This window comes from Nyctibius grandis, chromosome 2 (genome assembly GCF_013368605.1).
Source record: "Nyctibius grandis isolate bNycGra1 chromosome 2, bNycGra1.pri, whole genome shotgun sequence".
In the NCBI taxonomy this organism is placed as follows: Eukaryota; Metazoa; Chordata; class Aves; order Nyctibiiformes; family Nyctibiidae; genus Nyctibius; species Nyctibius grandis.
In genome coordinates, this window is record NC_090659.1 from 18,744,634 (window position 1) to 18,759,671 (window position 15,038).

The following is a 15,038-nucleotide window of genomic DNA, read 5'->3' on the forward strand; positions in this document are numbered from 1 at the left end:
GGTCATTTCTGCAACTTAGTGCCTGATTGTCTTAATTTATATTCTTCCTTCTGTTATTCAAGTTCATTTATTTTATACAAGTGGTACAAGTGGGATAGATAAGAAGGTTTGGTTGATTCAGTGTAAAAACTAGAAATTCCTTGGTATTAAATCAAAAATATTAGGGTCATGAACTTCAAATATACCTTTATATAATATAGCCTAGTGGGTTATGTGTAGATAAAGATGGTATTTCCTTGGACAGCTCTATTAGTTCATATATCAAGGGAAAAGCTTTTTAACATGAACATGAAAGAAATACTCAGTAAGACACTAAAATTTAATTATTGTATTAACTGAGACTGAAAACTATACCTTATCTCAAAATCCATTATTTTTATCCTAATGAGTTTGTTTTACTGGTGATATTGCCATCCCTCATTTTCTTGTTTAGGGGGCTAGAAAAGTAATCATTAGCTAGATGCTGAGAAATAGCTAGGATTTCGATCGCTCTCATGTCCTTTCTCAACTAATTAAATACCAACAACAGAATCCATTCATTTGTATTATAAGTCAGAAAAACAAAAAAAAAAATCCAAAAGCTCCCTAGCAGTGGAAAATGCAATTAAACTACCCGTGTATTAATTCAGGTGCAAACTGCTGCACCATTGTATAGCAGTGCTTTCCTTTCCTTAATTAACTAAAACATGACGAAGAAAATCTGATGGCTTAATAGCATTTTCTTTGCTGTCAGAAATGCTTTGGGATGATTTTATTATGTTATCACAAAGAGTGTTGGAGGTATTACTGCCATTACTTCTGTTTGTCACCTCTAAGAGTGACAGATTCCACAGAGAAACTTGCTGCTGCTAACGGATGTGAAGGATTAATATTTTATAACATCATTACTTTATAGGCAGGATAACTATAGTAATAAGAATACATTTAATATTTTATGCATTCACAACCACGTAACACAGAAGGAGCATTTATTCTCCAGGAGAATCTCTTTGGATGCATGTTTGGTTGCTGTGATTGAAAGCTGAGCAGTTTGTCATACTTATCATTGGGTATATAGTGGTGGAAGTAGCAGAGTCTAGCCACCGTTAGGGTACCATCATTGCACGCATTGAAGGACTGAATCCGAACTAGAGACACACACAGATCTTGCAGCAGAGAGCCCACAAACCATGCAGAGCAATTTTAGAGAAAAGCAGCGTGGGCAATTGCCTGGGACCCTCGTTAGACCAAACAGAAGCAGCAAAGCAAGTTATGCAATGGGGAGGTTGGCAGAGGGAGGAGTGCACACCCGAAATCTCTGCCTGGGTCCCTGCAATGCTGATGCCAGCTGTGAAGCCGAGGTTTCATCCTGCGCAGAGCTAAGCATTTAGACTTCGTTCAAGCAAATATGTTTCCCTTTAAACTCTGGCATGCTCCTTTTTGCTTCAGAGGCTATTCCCATGAAAGCCAAGCAAGTTAAGGTTGCCTAGTAGCAGTGATGATGCGTGTGTATTTCCAAAGCATCCTGCTGGAGCATGTGGCTAAGTTATTTGAACATGGTTCACTTTCTTCCACAAGTTTCATTGGCCCTGAATTTACCGGTCTGTGAGAGCACAAAGCTTTGTGTTTCATGTGCTCTGTGTACGTGCACAGACATTCCTCTCAGCTCCAAACGGGGCACGGTTACACTGTAGTGTAAGCAGAGAAACAGCAAACTTCACCTGCATCCCGTGAGAAAAAAGTGAACACACACTGAATATGGACAGTTATGAACTTATTACAGATTTTCAGCTGCAAGGTGCTGAGTGCCTTCAGCTTTTTCTTCCCCATCCCTTGCCTTTGCTCAGCACTTTGACGGACTGCACCCCGTAATTTATTTAAATGTTTCAGTCATTGGGTCCTTTGCTCTCTAAGCCTATGAGGAGCCTTCCACTTGATGTTTAAAGGAGCACTGGTGAGGAAAGCTGAGTAGGGTTAACTCTTGCCAGGTCAAAAGGCATCAATCTTTTTACTTCGCACAGGAAAATGCCTTTAGGAATGCACCTCCCCGGGTGGCATAAACAGCTTCTTTTCTTTATTTTGCTTCATGTTCAGTGTTTGTCAAGCAAAAGAGGGATACGCATCAAAACAGGAGTGTGACAGATTCTGGCCGCATCTTTTCCACAGCCTTTCCTAACCCCTAACTCTTTTGATACTTTGTATTCACTGTCTCACTTGACCGGCACAAGAAACCCACTGTAGGGAGAGAGGCTTCCTGTGAACCGAGCCCCGTTTCCATGGTGCAGAGTTTTCCACTTAAAAATAAATTCCTGTTTTCTGGTGCTACACGTATGTACAGCACTCACGGAGCTCCCCCACCCCAGGGTGAGGGGCCGAGGGCAAAGGAGAGCAAAGACGCCCCCCATCCTCAAAGGTTACCCTTGGCATGGTACAGCTGCTTGCTCTCCGGTCCGACCCAGCAAACCTCACCACTTTTCGGCACGCATTTTAAGGTCACTGATCCATTTCTGTGGCCACCCCCGGCGTGGCGGGGAGCGCGGCGTTTGACCGGGTTTGGGCGCACTCTGCACCCGCTGCCGCGGAGCGCTGCAGCGGTGGGTGACACCCTCCTCGCCCGCCGCCAGCCGGGAGCGGCTCCCGGGATGTTCGCCCCGGTCCCGGCCCCAGCCCCGGCCCCGCTCCGCTCCAACAGATCCCCGCGTCCTGCCGCCACGCACCGGGGCAAACTTTCGGGAGCGGCACCCGCGGAGCCCCGCAGAGTCCGGCAGCGGAGCAAACGGGGCGGGCTGCGCCCCGCTGCCCGGGCAAACGCCCCGCCGACGAAAGCCACGGGCTGGGGGCAGCCCAGACGGTGCTGCCCGCAGCCCCAGCCCAGGCGCGGCGGCTCCCCGCGGGCTGCGCCGAGCCCCGCGCTCCGCGGGAGGTACGCGGGTCTCGCTGCCCCAGCACAAGCCAGCCCCCGCGCAGCGCCCGGGGCAGGAGGGAGGGGAAGAGCCCAGGAGCGAGAAGTCCCCCACGCCGCCCCGGCCCCCGGCGGCGGTCCCCGCGGAGCGGGGCGCGCAGGGCCCGCGGGCGGCACTCACCGATCCGCAGCACTTGCTGGCCGCTCCGGGGCAGGCCGGCCGAGGCGCAGAGCAGCACGAAGAGGAGCCCCCCGCCGCCGCCGCCGCCGCCGCCCGGGGCCGGGCGCCGGGGCCACCGCGGGCCGAGGGCACTCGCCATCCTCCGCGCCCGCCTCAGTTCATGCCGAGCTCCGCGGGTGCGGGGCGCGGGCGGCTACCCGCGGCGGGGCCGGCTGCGCGCCGCCGCTCCGCGCCGCCCGCCCATGGCGCGGGGGGCTCCGCGCCCGCCGCCCGCGCTCCCGCCGCTGCCGCGCTGCAACGCCGCCCGCGGCTCCCGCCGCCCCGCTGCCCTCGCCCCCCGCCGCCGCCGCCGCCGGGAGGAGAGGGAGGGGACGGGAGGGGGCGGCTCCTCCCGCGAGGCGGCTCCGGGCGGGGCGAGGCGGCTCCGGCGGCGCCTCGAGCTCCGGGGGCTGAGCGGGACGGGCGGTGTGGCGGGGCACGGCGCACACGGGGCACACCCGCACACACACCCGCACTCAAAACCGTCCTGCTGCTCCCCGGCACGGCCGGCCCCGCGCTGCCCGCGCTGGGCAGGAGCAGGGACAGGGCAGGGGTAGGGGCAGGCAGAGGGACAAGGGCAGGGCAGGAGCAGAGATGCTCCCTGCCGCCGGTCCCGCCGGCCCACTCGCCCCGCGTTGTGCTACGTGCTGTTCCGGCCCCCGGTTGTCTCTCCCCGCAAGGCTGGAGGCCCGTCCTTGGCCTGGGGGAAGCTTTTCTCCCTCCCGTGCCCCACGACTCCTGCTTTTTTACCTCCCGGTTGTATGGGGGTTTGAAATACGGACAAGAGGGGAAGCTGGGGCAGGACGCACCTGTGTGTGCACAGCTCCCTTCTCGGGGGCCGGGCATGGGGTAAGGTGATCGTGCACAATATCTGGAGGATGAGGGACACCCGTGGGGACAAGGTGGAGGGAAGGCAGCACTTCCTGCGGTGTGTTTGCTACCCTGGGCCTCCACAACCAAGTGAGGGATAGGAGGCGTCCCCACAGTGCATCTCCCCAGAAGGGGCAGGAGCCTCAGCGAGGGGACTGCAGGGCTGCTCACCTGTGGCCAGGAGTTCACAAAGTTCAAGTGATGAACACTCAAGGCCAGTTTTGAACAGTTGGGCACACGGACCATAACACTCCCCGTCCTTGACTTGGCCAGCAGATCACTTTTCCCCTGTGACTTGATGTTCTCAAATTATTCTTTAAATCTCAGTTTTAAAGGTTCAGTGAAATTCAAAATGCTACACTATAAAGTAAACACATGGGTCCTGCGCAGATCTGAAAAAAGAAATAAAACACAATAGGAGAATGACTCCCACCTAGCAACAGAACTAAAATTGCATAGCTGAGATCCAAAATGGAAATAATTTAAATGTGTTTATTTTGTATTCCTCTCCTGTCTAACTATTGTTCCAGAAATTAACTCCTCAGAGCAGTCACAGCACATGCTGAAGTGCAATGGAAATGCAAGCATCTAGGTTATATCTCCCAGTCAGTCTCAAATGTTTCCTAAAAAGCCTGCCTCTACTGTTTACAGAGCAATTTAGGCTATTCAGGAGTTCTCACTACTGAGATTCCCAGCCAGGATACTAGTTAGTACCCTACTTTACATTTTTACATGGCATGTTTTACATGCATCTTGGACAATTTTTGCCAGTGATGTTTATTTTTCGTTTGTTTACCTAAGAGACATCCTTTCCTTAGGAACAGAGCTAAATCCACCAGCACACACAAGATCCCTGCCAGCCCCCAGGGTGATGCAGTTACATTTCCCCTTAGCTTTAATGTCTCCTCACCTGCTGCCCTGCCACTGTGCCAGCGTGTAGCTCGGCCTGTGCCTCCTCCAGGGCCACCACCGCTCCGCAGCTCCGAGCGGTGGCTGTGGATGTCGGCATCACCACTCCAGCCCCGCACCTGCCTTCACAGCTCTGCGTGACCAGCTGCCCCATCTCTTGCTCCTGCGGGACGTGCCCTGACAGAAGGTGAGAGACAGGCTCAGCCTGCACCCTCACCTGTCTCACGCACGTCACGCTGGCTAAAGGTGACAATTATGTTAAATCACTCACGTGGTTAATAACTACAGCGTACGCTCTCGTGTAGGATGCAGAAAAGGAATCTGTCAGGCCACCCTGGACTGGACTGAATGGCTTGGTAACTTTGGCACAATTTTATAATCTGTCATTGCCTTTCAAATTGCTACACAAGAGAAGGCGTACACCTCCTAATCCGGGAAAATCTCAACCACTGAGCAATGGCTAATAACAGCTACCCTTCAGATACACGTTCACCCACTGTACAAAACCATGCAGTAGAATTAACTCTGGAGTGGCGAGTTTTATTTTCGTAGTCATGCTGGCATGGTAAATAACAGTGATAGAACTGAAAGTACCAGTTTCCAAAGGGAAGTCATATTAGTTCCACTTGACTGAGAAATGGTACTATTTTGAAGGAAAAAAAGGAAAATATTTCAGCTGGAAAATACACCTAGGGATATTTTCAGAACCACTTGTCCTCAAAGTAGATGGGTTCCTGCAAAAGCCAAAGACACCTCAACATTCGTTTCAGTGAGATAAGAAGTTGACCACAACTATATGCTTTTGAAAATACCACTGATTTTATTCTCCTGCTTCTTTGAAGCCCTTAAGAACATGGACTGAACAGAATGGAGAAACTAGGAGCTTAATAATGACCGCGAGAAGGTGGCAGAGGTCTGCGGACACTTGCTGCCGGTAGTAGAAACCTGAACAGCTCGAACTCTTCTAAACCCTCATGGCAGGAGTGTCTCATAGGGAACTTGAAAGAGGTACTAGCTTCTGCTCCAGGGTGTAGCTAAGTGTTACCTAAGTGTAACTAAGTGTAGCTAAGGTTGTGTTCCACAGCTTCATACATAAAGAGTGATGGCCTTTAAAAAACTGCAAATGGGTATGAAAAAATGCAAATTGGCTCTAATGCTGCAAAGACTGGCCAAATGTTACAATGAGAAATAGTCCATTTGCTATTGTAGAAGATCTTTTTTTGTTAGTTTTCCTGGTTTTATTTGTGTATATGACCCCTGTGTCCTGTACTGGTTGGAGCAGGCATGAAGTGGAAGGTTGTGTTTTCACAATTTTTCACAGGAAAACTGGTGGAGTGGGAAAGAGTCTTAAACCACCTACTCGAACATTTAAAACATTTCCTCTTCTCAAAATAGTTCTGAAAAAATATTTTAGAATTAGAAAGGGGCAATTTTGAAACACAGAAGAACAGAAAAAATTTTAAATTGAGTGAAATTTCCCTGGAAGTATCCTCCAGGTTTCTAATTTTACAGTAAGCTCTAATCCATACAGCTCTCTTGTTGCTTGCAACATAGTAAATCACCCAGTAAGCTATATCCCACAAAATCACGGCATGCTTTGCAGGGAGTATTGTTTTATTTCTGGCTGATATTTTAAAATGAGAAGTCTCCATACAGTTCATCTTGCTGGTCTCCAGTTATCGATATTCTCAAATCTTTAATCTCCTTTTGGACTTCGTTCAGAAAGAGCAGGGAAAAAGCCCAGGTCTCCTGCCAATCTTTTTTCTCCCAGTTAAGCAGGTCTGAATGCCCAGAGCCTTAACATGTGAGCTGTTGTTCAGCTCATACTGGCTGCCACGTTTGCTTACTCATTCATTGCATTGCCAATATTTAGATGAATTTATTAGTAAGATGCATTGAAATACCCTGAGAATGAAAGGTAATGTGTGTAAACAAAGTCTGTTCTTATCACATAGCACATTAATATTACAAATGGTAACACAGAGTCCTTTAAACAGGAATTTGAAGTCTTTATTCTTGTGTCACAGCATCAAATTCCAGTTAGATATAATGTGTAATTATCATGCAATTTGCAGTTTAAGTAACACTATTAGGCTAATAGCTAAAACTTTGTCTGATATCAAGGCCTTATGACTGAGGCTGGGGCTGCAAACCACCTCCCTCACATTTTGCATACATTTCAGAATTCTGGTTTTGAGTTTGGATGTGGTCAAAATATCAGAAGGACAAGTGTGTTTAAAATCTGGAAGTTCACAGAAAATCTGGAGTTTTTCTCAATTTCTTGGTCAAGTTCTGAGAAATTTTAGCTGCGTTGTGTTGTCCTCAGGACTTTTAACCAGATCTTATCCAATCTAAGCTACTTTCTTACTGAGTTGAGACCACAGGCTGCAGTCGGCATTCATTTGGGAAAGTTGTGTTTTCCACATTTGTCTCCCCATAGCCTTCTACCATCACGCAGTACAAGATTCAGCAATAGATTGTAGAATATCACAGTAATAAAAGCTCCAAACGGAAACATAATAAATCAGACTTCCCCAGGTCTTTCATAACCTATATGCAACACTTGATAACACAGAAATTTATAGCATCATAATAAATAACCACACCAAATCAGCATTCTGCTCTTCCAACGAATAGTTGTGATCTTCAAAAAAAACTTTCACTCCAAACATAGCTTAGAAAAAAGCTGAAAGAAACTGAAGAGTAAAAGAAGAGACAAAAACATCCCTTTCTTGTAATTTTCTCTTTCCACTTGCTCAAACATTTTCTTTCAAGATCATTTGCAAAATAAATATCACTCCAAAGGCAATAGGAACCAAAAGCCCAAATGATTTGTCACTTTCTTCATCTCCTGAGCCCCAGGATCCATTTCAGCTGCTTTGGTTGCAGGGCTGAAGGGCAGGGTGGGGCAGGGCAGGGCAGGGCAGGGAAGGAAAAGGGAAGGGAAAGGGAAAGGGAAAGGGAAAGGGAAAGGGAAAGGGAAAGGGAAAGGGAAAGGGAAAGGGAAAGGGAAAGGGAAAGGGAAAGGGAGGGGAGGGGAGGGGAGGGGAGGGGAGGGGAGGGGAGGGAAGCGAGGGGAGGGGAGGGAAAGGGAAAGGGAAAGGGAAAGGGAAAGGGAAAGGGAAAGGGAAAGGGAAAGGGAAAGGGAAAGGGAGGGAGGGGAGGGAAGGGAAGGGAAGGGAAGGGAAGGGAAGGGAAGGGAAGGGAAGGGAAGGGAAGGGAAGGGAAGGGAAGAAGAAGGGAAGGGGAAGGGGAGGGGAAGGGAAGGGAAGGGAGGGGAAGGGAAGGGAAGGGAAGGGAAGGGAAGGGAAGGGAAGGGAAGGGAAGGGAAGGGAAGGGAAGGGAAGGGAAGGGAAGGGAAGGGAAGGGAAGGGAAGGGAAGGGAAGGGAAGGGAAGGGAAGGGAAGGGAAGGGACTCCACTTAACTGACTGGGAACACACAAGGATCAAGCTCCAAGCATCCCTGGAGCCAGCGGGAAGACAACCTTTATGCCTCTGTGGGTGCCATTGCCTGTGAAGAACAGCTATCCTGGGAGAGCCGCTATGGAGATCTGTGGAAGGCAACATGATGAGACAAGAAATCTGGTCTGTAGAGCAGAGCTGATGGATGTGAGCGATGGAGCACCTTTCTGGCATTCCAGGGAAGAGGAGAGAGCTGTTTGAGTGGAATTATTCCAGATTGCCCTGACATGCCCTCAGTTTTGCTTCAGTTGAAGTCAAAGATTATTTTTATATTTTTTTCCCCGTCTCTTTAACATGTTACCAAAACACCACTGAATTTCACATGAGGAGGTTAAATTAATTTTTAAACTTAAAAATGTTAAAACACAAGTATTTTTAGTGAAGCATCACAATACATAGGAAAGTAAATATAGATTATTTTCCCAAAGAAAATAGCACCATGATTGCATCAAGTTTAAAGATCACATTTTAAAAAACTCTTTTTGGTTCAAGTGATCTCTTTATTATGTTCCCAAACCCATAAAAGCAGTTGTCCCCTTTCCAAACTCTTTTCACTAAAAATGCTACAGCAAATCTCTTAACAAACTAACATTGATCCACTCCATTGAACCAGTCTAACATTAATCTGCAAAACTGCTTTTTCCTGAGCAGTAGATACTTTTATCCACCATACTATTTAGCTAAAAGACATAAATAACCTGCAACTCAAATGCGACCCACTGAAAATCTTTCTCAGCTAAAGACCTATTATATTTTTTTCTCCAATATATGATACACTAGAGACTTTTTGAAAAAGAAAACTTCTACTGTTCGTACATAGAACATCCTGGCACATCTTCCATTGAAGAAGGGACTTTTATCAATTCCTGCTTAGTCACATTAATGGAAATCTAGAAAGTTCCACTAAAATGAGTGGAGTCAGTGTGAGCTTCCAACATTTGACCAAGAGCAATGCTTCTGCCCTGAGAAGCCCTTGTCCTGTTTCCTTTTTACAGAAAAAAAAAAAACCCTTTTATGGTTAATGCAGAGGGGAGAAGAATTAATACTATTTTTGTTAAACTGCACCCTTTCCCCAGTGTATATTTTTCTTTTCTGCCATTGACTTAATCTTAATTATGAGTAAGCTGGTGAGGTAAATTAATGACTGTTCCAAATCTCTACCCAGTATTATTTAAATGTGTCCTGACTCATTTTTCTCCTTCCACACTTATTTCAAAAGAGTGACTTAAATGTCAAAAAGAGAGCATTTCACTTTACTATTGTAGTACCCCAGCATTGACAAAATCGAGTGGGACCTGAGGGAGAAAGGATATTATGAACCTGCTATTTTCTGCCCTTTTCTTCTTGGATTGACAAGAGCAGGGGAATTAGTTCCCTTGATTCTCCAGAAATATATTTTTTTCCTGCTCTGATGCAGTCAGCAACACAAGAAGAAATGGGAGACCTTCTACTTGCCTTCTCAAGGACTCCATCAGACAGCTCACCTACTACCACCTAGAGCAGCTCTGGGGTGGTAGGTATCACCCTGCTTCAGCAGATCCTAGGGGTTAGTTCAAACTTTGGAGGTCCCTCAGAAGTGTCCTGCTCCTTTCCGCAACTCATCCTTTGTGTTGTGCAGCTCAGTCCATCCCAGACCAAAATGCCCCTACTCCCAGGGCAGCTGGACTAGTAGCAAGGAGTGCCAAGAGTTGTTCTGGCATTTGTAGGCCTTTTTCCACTCATCCACAGACATAAATCAGGATTTTGGAAAAAATCCTCCACTGCTTAAGAAAGACTATAAGTTTGCCCATAACAATGAATGTTTCATTTTAAACATGTATGATTTATATTTTGATAGCTCACATCATCATTTATGTAGCACCTGGCAAAATTAAATTCACAGAGAGCTGTAGTTTTTGGTTTTAAAACTCTGCATTCTAAGGATCACAGAAACTGTGTTTGGCCTGTGAATGTTTTGTCTTTCACTTGGCATTTGCATGATCTATTTTACATATCCACAAATAATGAAATATGACTTGCTATCTGTGATAAAAACAATATATGGGATTTTGACTATGTGTATAGATAAACAGGTTTAAATATATATACCTATCAACACATAATTTGAAAAGCTACTTAGAAGATTTTAATATCTGTATATTACATACTTTCATATATATAAAATATAATGTATGTATATATTATATATATGTGTATTTTTAATCACCTGAGTTACTGTGTCTTATTTATTTATATTTATCATTTCTTTTATGGCAATGCACAACACTTCCAGCCCAGACAGGGCTTCCATTGCCACAGGCACACATGCAGGCAGTGCTGGAAATGAAGCAGTGTGCATTGCTGTGCCATACCAGCCCTGCTCAGAACTCCACAATCATGTGTTAGCAGATTTCATCTCCTCTCTTTATGTGTGAGAGGAATTGGTCGAACGTGGGATTGCTTGTGCTTCTTCCCCTCTTCAGTCACTGTCCACAGGGAGATCTCCCATTGACGAAAAGCTTATATTAGAAAAAGTAGACGGATGAGCAGCAAAGCAGGTACCATACTTCACCTGCACAGTCAAGGAGGACACGGAGAAGCAGCTTGTACTTTCCATTTTTTTCTTGATGTTGATCATGCTTAATTTTATTATGAGCATAAGAGTTAGCACAAATACTAGAGGAGTAAATTAGGATACAAGTGTCAAGGAAAGGAAAGAAGTAGAAGGAAGCCTATTAAGAATGAAGGATGGAGGGGAGAAATGGGAGTCCTAGAAGAAAAGATGAAGAAAGAAGACAGACAAGTGGATCTGGAGTGGAGGCACTAAGAAGCAGACAGAAATTATTTGAAATTCATATATCTTGTAAACAGTATGCTCTTGTGGCTGCAGCCCAATAGTCCCCGAATTAGGCGCAGAGAGTCTGGCATGTGGCAGACAGGAAGGGGAAGGATGTTGTTGCTTGAGGGATGAAGAAGGAGCTTTCATTAGCAATCCCATTTGTACTTTCCACAGTTTCACTTGTTGTGAAACATGAGGACCCACTTGGGCCTCTCCCTGTGCTGCAGCTCTTGACAACTTTATTAGTATTGGTAAATAACCCATGCCTATTGCTGGGTTTTCAGCAAGGCCAGATCTCAACATTGAGATGAGTGCCTATAGACAGCAGTGCTGCAGTATCATTGAGTCTTGGGTGGACTTGGAGAAACTTTCCTTTTTTGGACTCCTCCATGTTCAGATAAGGATCACCAGTATGTACTTGTTTATGTGTACTTTTTATATATGAAAATATAAAAGTACAGGATCAATGTCATCCAGCCACCTCGGATTGCACTTGGTCCATACGAGCCAGCCCTACACACAGCTCCCACATCTCAACCCTCAGCATTACACAGATCTGCCCCAGAGAGTGGTGGATGTGCAAAGCCCAACGGGGAGGACACACCTCCAGGCAAGATGAATGGGAAAAGCAAGATAACACACCACTGTGGCTCCTCTGTCACCAAGGCCACGCCATGTAGAGACACCTCTATGTCACTCTAATGTCTATCATCACTAATGCAGTGCTCTGCTCAGGCTAATTTACTGCGTTTCTTAGTAACGCATAAAAGCTGAGGGAGTGTGGTGTGTCCAGTACCTTCTATTCATGTGTCTGGTAATGAGGTGCATGAGCTCCTGCTCATGCCGTGTGTCTAAATGTTGATAGATAGTGCAGTGCAGGTATTTACCCTAATTCTAATGATAAGTTGAAGAGACAGTGTCTGGAGCTTGCTCTTAGCTGGTCCTCCCCTTGAAGCTAACATCACATTGGTCTTGCTGGGATTGAGATTGAACATTTCATTTCCAGCTGTGCTCGCCTCCCTGGGGGACTGCCCATTCCATTGACTTTGGGGTTTGGATTGAGTTCTTAATATTCTGATGTTTGAAGTAAGCTTCTCATCTAATATACTTTCTATAATTACAAAAGGAATTATACATGAAAACAATTCCAGTATTAAATGCAATCAAGTTAAGGAGAAATGTTCTTTCAGAGTTAGCCTGAAGTTCCTATGTACAAACAAATTGTGTTATTCTAAATCCTATGCCTTAATGTGATATTGTTTTATGGTTGTTTTAATAACCCAAAGCCTACACAGACTACATTTCTGTAAGAAACTTGCATATATTTTTAAAGTGACTCTCCTTTCAGTGTTCAAATTAAACTTAAGCTGCTCTGTTGCATCTGTAATCCAATTTCTTGCATGTTTTGCTTTTTACCTCTCATATAGCTAATGATGTTGAAGACCTCGATATTAGCATTACGTTGTGAGTTGAAAACAGTCACATTCTCCGTATTCTCCATTCCTGCCTGGGTTTTTGTTTTGTCCTGACTCCTGACTAATTCGTATTCTGTCCACTCTATTGTGTTGCTGCATGAATGCCCTCTGCAACTCGCTGATGACTACCCCATTATTTGACCCACTAGAAACACTTTTCTCCCTTTTCTGCAGGAAACAGAAGAGGATAATACATCTCAGCCAAAATCCCTCAATTTTCAGTGTTGTGTCAAAAATTTAGGGCTGGCATCACCAGCTGCTAAAATGCCCCTTTGGGGAAAGCACTATATATAACAAGACTCAAATTGGCTCTAAGCATATCTTTTTCCTCTCTAGCCATGACACTGATAGCTCGCTATGTAAATCAAAGACAGGGTCAGGAGAAGATGATCATATCTGAAACAACAATGTAATTGAGAAATCCAGTGCCAGCTTTCCTAGATCTTTTTTGACTTGTTGTGGTTCTTAATTAGCTTGAAGTACAGGTTAATTGAAACAATCTGGTTGATGTAGGGCAACTTCTGTAGCTGTGACTACAATACTTAGTGCAGTGTCTTTAGGAATGAATAAAATGCTTTTGCAAGCTGAGAAATTAATCAGCAAAGTTATTTTTACTGCTTTGGATTACTTAAGTTTTCCTTCACAACACTAATTCCTGATTCCTTCCTACTTATGTAATCTATACAATGCTGATTTTCTCACCATGATAAATAGAATTTTTTTCAGTTAATTCTGCCTTTACATGTTTGACCAACCAGAAGGAAGAATAGAAAGGTATTCACTATAAACAAAATAGTGAAAAAAAACACCAGAGAAAGTGCTTAATTATTCTGTACCCATAAGTGGATATACTTGCAAGTCTCTCTGATTATCCATATTGACAGTATTAAAATCATACATAGAATTTAGGGTAAGATAATTTGGTACAGCTCCATTTGTCTTTGATGGACCTATGCCAGTTTATGCTACTAAGGGCACAGCCTGTTTTGGGCTACAACCCTACCACATTTTAAAATGGAGTGTACCTAGACCTGTATCAATGACAGCAAGGGAATATTAAATCTTCCAAATTGATGGAGTTTTCTCATTTGATTTAAGACTTTAGTATTACAAGACAAAACAACTTGAAATCCAGACATAATGGCTTGAAATCAATCAAATTCCCTGGAAGTGTTCAAGGCCAGGTTGGATGGGGCTTTGAGCAACCTGGTCTAGTGGAAGGTGTCCCTGCCCATGGCAGGGGGGTTGGAACTAGATGATCTTTAAGGTCCCTTCCAACCCAAACCATTCTGTGATTCTATGAAATTCTTATCCTGAACTGCAGTATAATCCAGGGACCCAAAAATCCAACCGCTGTCACTGAAGGAGTGCCATTAAAAATATTGAGCTGGTGTTATCCCTTGTTGCAGTGAAGGGTATTTTCAGGCTCCTTAACAAAATACTAAAGTTTAGCTGAAGTACCTGTGGAGCAATAAAACAACCTGAGTAAATGCATCTTACATCAATATCAATGAGATATTTGCCTTCGTGGATTTGGGATTAAATTGCTGGGACTGGACTCCAAAAATCTCATTTTCTTCTCAGATTAGATCTAGTACAAAAAGCATGCAGAGGCCAAAAATCTTCATTTATTCTTCTGATATTTTTATGATCAGGATCCTCAGCTGGTGTTCACTAAAGTAGATTTCAACTCCATTGGAGCTAGTTTTATTCTGAGTTGCTGATTAATGTACACATATACCCTGATACTATTTATGGTTGCATTAGCTCCAGCACGAGGCTTTTTATTAGCTTTACTAATGCCCTGATAACCCTGCTGGATCATCTTAATGTGTAAATATTTTATGAAAAATTATTGATTGAAAACATTGACAGAAAGGCATGAAAGGAATAGCTTTGTTAAGATATTCCAGCTAGCATGTCCTCCAAGCGTCCACTTCTGAAGATCACCTGGAATTTCTTGGAGAAGAAGCTGCTTTGGGAAGGCTGGGTCGGGCTGATAGATCGAGGCTAACTGCTCTGCTTATGGCCATCCTAAGAACCAAAGCGCAGGACGTGTTTGTTCCTGAAACCATTCGAGACCCTTCAGTCTCCGAGGTATTTCCTCCCCGAGAGAACACTTACAAGTTCTCTGGTGTTCCCAGGACATAAGCAAACCTGTAAAGATGTTAGATCTTCATCATTAAGACTGCTTGTGTCCTAGGTACCCTTTTACCACATAGAAGAAGATCAGTGTTTTCTTTTCCACATGTGGAATTTTCAGAGCTTTTAACTGAAAACTTTCCTTCAGAAAAATGTTAATGAACATAATCAATTGAAAACAAAATATGTAAAGAACGGATCATCTTGCTTCTGTATTTCCATGTTTGTGTTTCCATCTGACTTTCAAAAACATTTATTTTT

The 15,038-nt window shown here is 44.8% G+C and overlaps 1 protein-coding gene across 1 annotated transcript in view; it reads right to left on the reverse strand.

Moving 5' to 3' along the window:
* The window catches only part of GRIK1 (glutamate ionotropic receptor kainate type subunit 1), a 179,415-nt gene extending 176,214 nt beyond the window's left edge, over positions 1–3,201 (reverse strand). The window contains exon 1 of the mRNA XM_068418307.1: positions 3,063–3,201. Coding sequence (XP_068274408.1) covers positions 3,063–3,201 — 139 coding nt within the window. The remainder of the gene's footprint in view (positions 1–3,062) is intronic.
* Between the last annotated feature and the right edge of the window lie 11,837 nt (positions 3,202–15,038).